At 48.0% G+C, this 9,369-nt stretch overlaps 1 protein-coding gene across 7 annotated transcripts; it reads left to right on the top strand.

Moving 5' to 3' along the window:
• The first annotated feature begins 550 nt into the window (after positions 1-550).
• RPS14 (ribosomal protein S14) lies at positions 551-6,565 on the top strand. 7 transcript variants are annotated; one of them, XM_025388062.1, is made up of 5 exons: positions 551-619; positions 2,571-2,721; positions 3,342-3,503; positions 4,631-4,711; positions 5,990-6,565. In XM_025388062.1, exons 2-5 carry the CDS (start codon positions 2,573-2,575, stop codon positions 6,153-6,155), a joined length of 558 nt encoding a protein of 185 aa, XP_025243847.1. In that variant the 5' UTR covers positions 551-619; positions 2,571-2,572; the 3' UTR covers positions 6,156-6,565. The 7 variants fall into 7 exon arrangements, with proteins under 7 accessions (XP_025243847.1, XP_025243851.1, XP_025243849.1 ...); XM_025388066.1 differs by having other exon boundaries at positions 4,631-4,707; positions 5,988-6,109; XM_025388068.1 differs by having other exon boundaries at positions 566-829; positions 4,631-4,707; positions 5,988-6,109.
• The last annotated feature ends 2,804 nt before the right edge of the window (positions 6,566-9,369 follow it).

The raw sequence follows: 9,369 nt of genomic DNA, 5'->3' as shown, positions 1-9,369 counted from the left end.
TATAAACTGTTTAGCCCAGACCGGTCTGTAAATACATATTGAATAATTTATTCTTATTTTTCCCATTATATAGTATGACAAAGTACGTGATCACGGTGGTTTTCCCCGTCTATATTGCCTAGGCTGGCCTTGAACTACTCGGCTCAAGCGATCCTCAGCCTCCTAAGTACCTGGGACTAGACGCAGGCACCACCCTGGCTTTAATTAATGCCGTTTTGTTGTTGTTATTCCCCTGCTCCACACAAGGGGCGCTGCCGCTCCCAGGCTGCCAGGGCGGGAGTCAGGAGGGCGGAAGTCTGTCTAGCCAGGCCACCGCCGTCATGGAATACAGGCCCACCTCACCCCGCGGGTGTAGCCGTTTCGTACTGTCGCTTAGGCAGACCCGCTCGCAGCGACAACCAGCCACTCTGCCTCTTTTCGCTCTCCCTTAAGTAATAAATCGTCTTTCCCTATGACGAGTCTTTCCTTCCAACTCTTTGGAAGCAATAATGGCGGCGTCTTCCGGGAGCCGACCTCGCCCCGTGACCTCAGAGGTATACTTCCGGGACACGGAAGTGACCCGTCGCTCCTCCCTCTTCCACTCTCTCTTTCCGGTCTGGAGTCTGTAGACGACGTGCAGGTAGGAGGCCCGGGCGCGAGAATCGGGGGGCATCCTGCAGCAAGGGGACCCTGTGGGGCTTGGAACGAAAGACTGGGGTCTTTCCGTGGGAACTGAGCTAGGTGCCGGGCAAGAGACGCGCGGCTGGCCCACTTGGATCCTGGCCAACTCGGGATTGAGTTCGCGCCTGGTCTCGGAAGGCCGGTTTTGCTTCAGGGAGGAGCTTGCGAAGTAAGGGTGAGTGCGGGTCCAACCTTTTAAGGCCTCGGCCCCGCAATACGGCCACGGCCTCGTTTCAGGGGCACAGCGTAGTTGAGCGAACCCGGGACAGACGTGGGTTCCCACCCCTATCTCGCCAACTTTTTTCTTGATTATCGCAGGCCCGCGCCTAATCTCGTTCATTTCCTCATCTGCAGTATAGGAATAACAGTAGCACCGATCCCATAGATTTGTAGTGATCATTCAAAGAAGGAAAGCAGGGAAAATTCTCGCCCTGTATTGGATGCTTCTAAATCTGGGCAATTCTTTCCGTTGCTGAGTCGGGCACGTTGCAAGTTCTAGGTGCTCAGGGCCCAGCACCAATGTTTGCTGTGTGCTTGCCCTGCATTTATATACCCCCGATGACCACTCTGCTCATTACTATAGGGGATGTTAGGGACAGAGAAACGGCAAATTGGCATTTACTGAATGGCCACCATGCCGAAACATACTCATGCTTACATAGTTGAGATCTGCTGGAGCCTTTCTATGCTTCTCCAGGTAGAACCTTAGTCTTCTCTTCTGTGGCGCGTTCCTTACGATAGTTAACGCACTTCGTCGTGTTCATTAGCCTGATTTGAAGATAGGAACAGTTAACTTCGTACACCCAAGACTTAAACTTGAAGTACTTACTGTGGTCACACACTAAAGTTTATATAGGGAAGGCACAGGAGAGGTCTAGGAACACCTGAGACAGACTGGGGTAGTTATTTGTGGTGTAGAGGCATCTTGGCAGGAGGCAGAGAGTGCTGGGCTGGGAGTCAGGACACGTTGTTTCTAGGTTTGGTTTTGTCACTGTCTTTACTGTGACCATAGGCTGAGACACTCTCTGTCTTCACCATCTGCAGGATACCGATTGGCGTTAGTGTCTTCTGAATATGTTAAATTGTTTTGAACACCAGGAGGTTCAGAAGGCCTGGGTCTTTAGGCAGGAAGCAGTCTTCTCCTAGTCTTCCACTTTCTCATTCATTCTCACCTGCCTTCCTCCTGTCAGTTTCTCCCTCCCTTAGATCCTGTGACAGTATGATTGCACTTATAAGGCCATAATAGGTTAGAGTTGTTTGGTCTCAGAGACACATCAGATTTCTGGGATGGGTCTTTCCCATTTCCCTGCCTTTTGGATGTATTTTAGTGCCTTTGATATTTGATGTTGGTGAAAGAGTTAGTTCTAAATAGTTGTGGGTGTCAAATCAATTGCATTTTGGGCTTTTGAAGGGATCAGGTGGAGCACAGGAAAACAGGAGATGAGAGGCTTGAGGGCTGTGTGGGTAAGGGACCCTTGAATTCTAAGCTGAGGAGTTCATGCAGGAGTCAGGCAGCTCCCTCGCCCCATAAAGGGTGTTTGGAATGGTGTTACCAGTACATGGGTAGGTATTGGTCTTGGGTTTCTTCTTGCCTTTTGGGATGCAGCCTTCAGGCATCTGCTGCTAGATCCCTAGGCTTCTATCCTGTAGCTGCTGTGAGCTTCACTGTTGATAGTTTCTGGGGAAAGAATACTTCTCATGGTACTTTGCTATATGGCCACAGTTGACACCCCTCCGAGTGCAAGGAGAAAGAACTTTTAGTAAGGCAGAGATGAGAGAATATAGCAGAGTCCTGGATGGAAGAAGACAGGGACATGAAGCAAGACTTAGGGTTTTCTTTAATAGCCGGGGGAAAGGGATTCTGGAAATGTTTTGTCTGTTAACCTTGAGTTTCTTTTCCTTCCACTCAGAAATGGCACCTCGAAAGGGGAAGGAAAAGAAGGAAGAACAGGTCATCAGCCTCGGACCTCAGGTGGCTGAAGGAGAGAATGTATTTGGTGTCTGCCATATCTTTGCATCCTTCAATGACACTTTTGTCCATGTCACTGACCTTTCTGGCAAGTGAGTACCTGGGTGGAGAGGCACCCAGCTGGCAAAAGGCTGAGGAAAGCAATGGCTGGGATGGGCTAGCAGTGGAGGGGGTTCTCTCTAAAGAAATGCTGTTTTATCCAGGTAAGAAAATATGCTTGTCCATTTAGCCCACAAATATTGTGATTTCCCAGGGGTTACAAGAGAGGAGACACATTCTTTGTCCTTATAGTGTGATGGTTATTGAATCCTTGGTTTCTTGGGAATTTCTTTCCTTAGTTCCCTTTGTAGGAGCAGCAGTGGACTGCAAGTGAGCTCTGGATGTGGGTTCGACTGCCATTTAGCAAGTTGTTGTGACTTGTGTGAAATCACTCAAATTCTGAGTTTCGGTTTCCTCATATGTAAAATGAGGACAGTAGTGTCTGCCTCGTGGAGTGATTGTAAGGATTAAATGCAGAAGTAGATATATAAAGTGTTAATGCTGAGTTTACCTATATTGGGCCATTCAACCCCATTAGACTGAACTCCATGAGGGCAGAGCCCATGACCATCATCCTCCAAAATGACTGAGCTGTGGTGCTCTTCACTCATTAGGATATCGTAAGCACTCCTTTTTGGACAAGGAAGAAATGACCCTGTGCTTTTGTCCCCAGAGAAACCATCTGCCGTGTGACTGGTGGGATGAAGGTGAAGGCAGACCGAGATGAATCCTCGCCATATGCTGCTATGTTGGCTGCCCAGGATGTGGCCCAGAGGTGCAAGGAGCTGGGTATCACCGCCCTACACATCAAACTCCGGGCCACAGGAGGAAATAGGTACGAGACGTGGAGGGGATGACTAGGTGGTCGAAAACCTGCTGGGCTTGGGTGCTGGAGCACCTGGATTTGAGGTTCAGGTTTTTCGTTGTGACCTTGAACAAGATATTTTAGTCATATACATATTTAATAATTGGCTCCTCTGTACACCCCCAGCAGCTCAGTGTGGAGCACCCACTGTATACCAGGAGCTGTGTTTCAGGTACTAGAAGAGAGTGATGGGTGAAACATAGGAAACATAGACATGGTCTCTACCCTCCTTGTGTGGGACCTAGGCTGGTAGGAGAGTCAGACTTTAAACAACAGCGCGCCAGGGAGTATGTGCTTTTCATTTGTGACAAATGCCGGGAAGTACAAGTAAGGAGTTGGTGATAAAGTGTAATTTAAACTAAGGTCTCAATGAGTCCGGAGTTCTTCCAGTGAAGGAAGGACAAAAGGAGGGGATTCCAGCTAGAGACAACTGCAAAGAAAGGTCTTGATGTTGAGGGTGAACCTGGGCACCTGTGAAGGAAAGGGTGGCATGAGGTACAGTCAGAGGGGAAGAGGTGGAGTCCTGTAGGAGAGGGGAAGGACCTGGCCTTGAGTGGTGGTGGGGTGGGGGGGGCATGAAACTAGATGACTATTAGGTGAACAGGCCAGACAGTGGTCAGAACATACAACAAAACCATAGTGGCCCCTCAGCCTAAAATACTTACCGTCTGACTTTTTTCTTTTTCTTTTTTTTTTTTAAGACAGGGTCTCACTCTCCCCCAGGCTGGAGTGCAGCAGTGCTGTCTCAGCTTATTGCAGTCTCTGCCTTTCAGGCTCAAGCAGTCCTCCCACCTCAGCCTCCCGAGTAGTCGGGACTGCTAGTAGTAGCGCCACCACGCTGGCTAAATTGTGTATTTTTGTGGAGATGGGGTTTCACCATGTTGCTCAGGCTGGTCTTGAACACCGGAGCTGAAGCAGTCCGCCCTGCCTTGGCCTCCCAAGGTGCTGGAATTACAGATGTGAACCACTGTCCCCAGCCCTGTCTCTTTAAAGAAAGTTTGCAGACCTCTGAACTAGCGGGGTGTTGGAATCTTAGAAAGGAGATCTTTCATTGACTTGGCCAAAGGCTTTTCTTAACTTAAACCTCCATTTTCTAGGACCAAGACCCCTGGACCTGGGGCCCAGTCGGCCCTCAGAGCCCTTGCCCGCTCGGGTATGAAGATCGGGCGGATTGGTAGGTGCCCTCCTCTAGCTAATGCTTGGATCTGTTTTGAAGCATCAGCCCGAAAAAGCACATGCTGTGCCCAGTGGATGCGCAGCGGCTGGTCTGGTCGCTTTGGGCAGTTAAGTTTGTTAAGGGAGGCTACAAGAGTCACCTTCTGACTTAAAAATCTCTCCCTGAATATCTCTGTCACCTTGATGTGAATGTCCTGTTTCATTTGTGAATCTCTGTCCTCCGCTGCCTGGTGCCGGTAAAACTGACAAGAGATGAATTGTCCTTTCCTCCGTTCTTGAGGGCATTGCTATGAGCATTTTGTATGTGCCATCTCCTGCGTTGTAGGATGTTCAGCATTTTTGGTATCTGCCCACTAAATAGCCGTAGGGCATGCCAGCCGTGTGACAACCATAAATGAAGTAGGGGGGTGCCAGCCTCCATTATTAATACTCTCATGCCTGTGATTTCCTGGCTCCTTACAGCTCCTAGAAAGGGGGCATTAGTTCTTGCCTGAACATTGTTTCTCTGCAGTTAGTAAAGACGTACGCTGACGCCCCAGGCCAAAGTTCCTACCGTGTCCTACCTGAAGGATAATTTTGTTTTCTTGAGATGGGGTCTGACTCTGTTGTGTGGGCTAGAGTTCAGTGGCACAATCTCAGCTCACTATAAATTCGCCTCCTGGGCAGATCCGTCCAAGGGATCCTCCCACCACCCCACCTCAACCTCCCGAGTAGTTCCGAGACTACAGGTGTGTGCCACCACACCTGGCTTTTTTTTTTTTTTTTTTTTTTTTTGGTAGGGGAGTTTCACCATGTTGCCCAGGCTGGCCTCGAACTCCTGGCCTCAGGCGCTCCACCGGCCTCAGTCTCCTGAAGCCCAAAGTGCTGGGATTACAGGCATGAGCCACTGCACCCAACCTTGAAAGATTTTTTCAGACTTTTTTCAGTATCTTTTTACTTAATGCAAAGGAGACAGTTGCAGTTACCCTGTCCAACGGGTTTTTCCTCTAGAGAAGATGGTGGGCTAAATGTCAGAAGCTGGATTTCTCCTGTGCCTCTGACATCTTGCACACCTCTCAGCCTGTTTCCCTTTCTGGAAAGTGAGTTAAGACCACATCAGGAAATTCGAGGAACTGGCAGATGGGGCCGCTTCACGTTCACATCCATCTGTTATGTACTGGGGAGTCATTTGGGGAGCAGCAGGATCTGTTACTGATTGGTTAGGCCATTGGTCTAGGGAGGCCTGGGGGCCCTTCCCATCCAGCTCCAGGCAATGACGCTTTCTCTTCCTCCACACAGAGGACGTCACCCCCATCCCCTCTGACAGCACTCGCAGGAAGGGGGGTCGCCGTGGTCGCCGTCTGTGAACAAGACTCCTCAAAATATTTTCTGTTAATAAATTGCCTTCGTGTAAACTGTTTGAACTCCAGTCTTTTCTCCTTCATCAGGGGCTACTCGGGCATTTGATTTCTTCCTCCTATTTGGCTTCTGGGGAGAAGGAGCCTGAGGAGAGCTGAGATCCTGGTGCTGCATTTGGGGTCTTTTCCATGCTACTTGCAGCATTAAGTTGCCTTGGTCATCTAAAGCAGACCAAGGCTTTGGAGACCTCGTTTTGAGTGGAGATACTGGTTCTAAAAATGGACCAATTCTTAAAGAGTCAGAGTGGGAACTGTGGATCCAAGTGTAGCCTGAAGCGAAGAGGAGCCTTCCAGACCCATGCCATATATAAACACACGTGGGTGTGCATTCTCCCCCCACACCTTCTGTGCAAAGCTGGGAGCTCACTCTACTGTGTCTTGCTTTTTTTCACTTGGCAGATCTTGGAGATTGTTCCACATCAGTACATAAAGTACATAAAGATTGTCACCCCACAAATACACACCAAGTCCTATTTTCATCAGCGATAAAAAAGAAAAGTTCTTGCTTTCCGGAAACTTGCATGCGGCTCTGAGTACCCAGTGACACCAGATGGTACTCAGTGTTTTGCAAGGGATTACCACAAGGCCCTGTGATGGTGACTGCCATGGTTAGGACGGGCTGGTGGCTGGGTAGGATTAGTGAGGCCCAGTGGAGAGGATGCTGTGTGTCACAGGCTGGAGAGATGAGACCATTGAGGTAGTCATTGTAGAGGAAAGAAACCAACAAGAGGGGAAAACCTGGGGATGCTGCTTTCAGTCTTTGATGGCGTGTTCTAGGCAGAGGGAATAAGCAAATAAATGGGTTCTGAGACAAGGGGTTACTGTGATGAGTGTTTGTTACATGCCAAACCTTGCTAGAGATGTTAATCTCATTGAATCTTAATCTGATGAAAAAGATACAACTATGCCCATCATACAGCCAAGAAAACCAGCATGGGAAGTCACTTGGCAAAGGTCACAGCTTACAAGAGGATAACAGTTCTGATTCAAGCTGCACACATTGTAGGTAACAGCTTTATTGAGGTAATTTACATACAATTCACCTATAAAATGATTTCTAGTACTGTAGATTATGAAACAAAATGAGCTTTAGGGCATTTCACACCCTGTCCTGCTACCCCCCCCACACACACACCAAAACAAACCCATTAGCAATGCTCCTTACCCTGCCTTGAACAATCATTAATCCATCTATAAATTTGCCTGTTGGCATTTCATATACAATTGTGCATTGCTTAGTGATGGGGATACATTCTGAGAAAGGTCAGGTGATTTTGTGCAAACTAAACCTAGATAATACAGCCTGTTGATTCTACGCTTGGAGTCGGTACAGCATGTTACTGTATTGAATACTGTGGCCAATTACAACAATACTATTTGTGTATCCTAACTTAGAAAAGGTAGAGTTAAAATACAGTATAATCATGGGACCACTGGTGAATGTATGGTCTTTTGTTGACTGAAACATTATTTGGTGCATGACTAAGTGGAATCTACTTTGGTCACATGTAAGTTCTTTTTTTATTGCCAAATGATAATCCGCTGTCTGGATGTACAGACTGCTCCACAAGTCTTTTTCCACCTTGGACAATCTTTTTCAGTCTTTCTTGAGAGAAGGTCTGGCTCTTGCCCAGGCTGGAGTGCAGTGGTGTGATCATGGCTCACTGCGGCTTCAATCTCCTGGGCTCGAGCAATCCTGCCACCTCAGCCTCCTGAGTAGCTGGGACTACAGGCGTGTGTTACCACACCTGGCTAATTTTTTTTTTTTCTTTTGAGACACGGTCTCACTGTGTTACCCAGGCTGGTTTTGAACTAGGCTTAAGTGATCCTCCTGCCTGTCTCCCAAAGTGCTGAGATTACAGGCATGAGCCACTGTGTCCCACTGGATCCCTTCCTCTTTTTTTTTTTTTTTTTTTTCTGAGATGTTTCGCTCTTGTCGCCCAGGCTGGAGTGCAATGGCATGATCTCGGCTCACAGCAACCTCCACCTCCCAGGTTCAAGCGATTCTCCTGCCTCAGCCTCCCGAGTAGCTGGAATTACAGGCATGTGCCACCATGCCTGGCTAATTTTGTATTTTTAGTAGAGACAGGGTTTCTCCATGTTGGTCATGCTGGTCTCGAACTCCCAACCTAAGGTGATCCGCCCACCTCAGCCTCCCAAAGTGCTGAGATTACGGGCATGAGCCACCGCGCCCGGCCGAATCCCTTCATCTTAAAGGGTGTGGGCCAAGCACAGTAGCTCACATCTGTAATCCCAGCACTTTGGGAGACCGAGGTGGGAGGATGGCTTGAGACAGAAACAACCTGGGTAACATATCGAGACGCCCATCTCTTTAAAAAAAAAAAAAAAAAAATTGGTATGCTGGTGCACGTTTGCATTTGCAGCTTCTCTGGAGACTGAGCCCGGGAGGTTGAAGCTGCAGTGAGCTGTGATTGTGCCACTGTACTCCACTCCAGCCTGGGCAACAGAGTGAGACCCAATCTCACTAAAAAAAAAAAAAAATTGTTTTTTAAAAAAGGATATGATTAAGCCAAAAGCATAAGATAAATGAGGGTGTTGATACTGATTATTTTAACAAATGGGGGAGAAGGTACAAATCTTAGAATTCTAAATAATATAAGTAGATACTCCCCTCTTCAGTAAGTGGAACTCCCCACCCCTTAGGGTGTAGGTTGAACTTAGTGATTTGCTTTCCTAAGAACAGAATATGGAGGAGGGAAATAGTAACTTTACTGTGGAGAAACTTGGCACACGCTAACTTAACCAAATTGAGGTTGATATCACTTGTGAAAAATCCATTGATACATACTCTAGTTTGACATAAGAAGAGCAGTTCACCTCTGATATTCTCCTAAAAACCCATAACCCAGTTAGAGGACATCTACAAAATAACAGTACTCCTTAAACTGTTAAAAGTCATGAAAGTCAAGGACAGACCGGGCGCGGTGGCTCACACCTGTAATCCCAGCACTTTGGGAGGCCAAGGCGGGCAGATCACGAGGTCATGAGATGGAGATCATCCTGGCTAACATGGTGAAACCCCCTCTCTACTAAAAATACAAAAAATTAGCCAGGCGTGGTGGCGGGCGCCTGTAGTCCCAGCTACTCAGGAGGCTGAGGCAGGAGAATGGCGTGAACCCGGGAGGCGGAGCTTGCAGTGAGCCGAGATCGAGCCACTGCACTCCAGCCTGGGTGACAGAGCGAGACTCTTATCTCAAAAAAAAAAAAAAAAAAAAAAGGACAGGAGATTAAGGAGGCATGAA

The sequence above is a fragment of the Theropithecus gelada genome, chromosome 6 (genome assembly GCF_003255815.1).
Source record: "Theropithecus gelada isolate Dixy chromosome 6, Tgel_1.0, whole genome shotgun sequence".
NCBI classification, from domain to species: domain Eukaryota; kingdom Metazoa; phylum Chordata; class Mammalia; order Primates; family Cercopithecidae; genus Theropithecus; species Theropithecus gelada.
The sequence above is the reverse complement of the archived record's forward strand: the minus strand, read 5'-3'. Positions and strand labels throughout refer to the sequence as shown.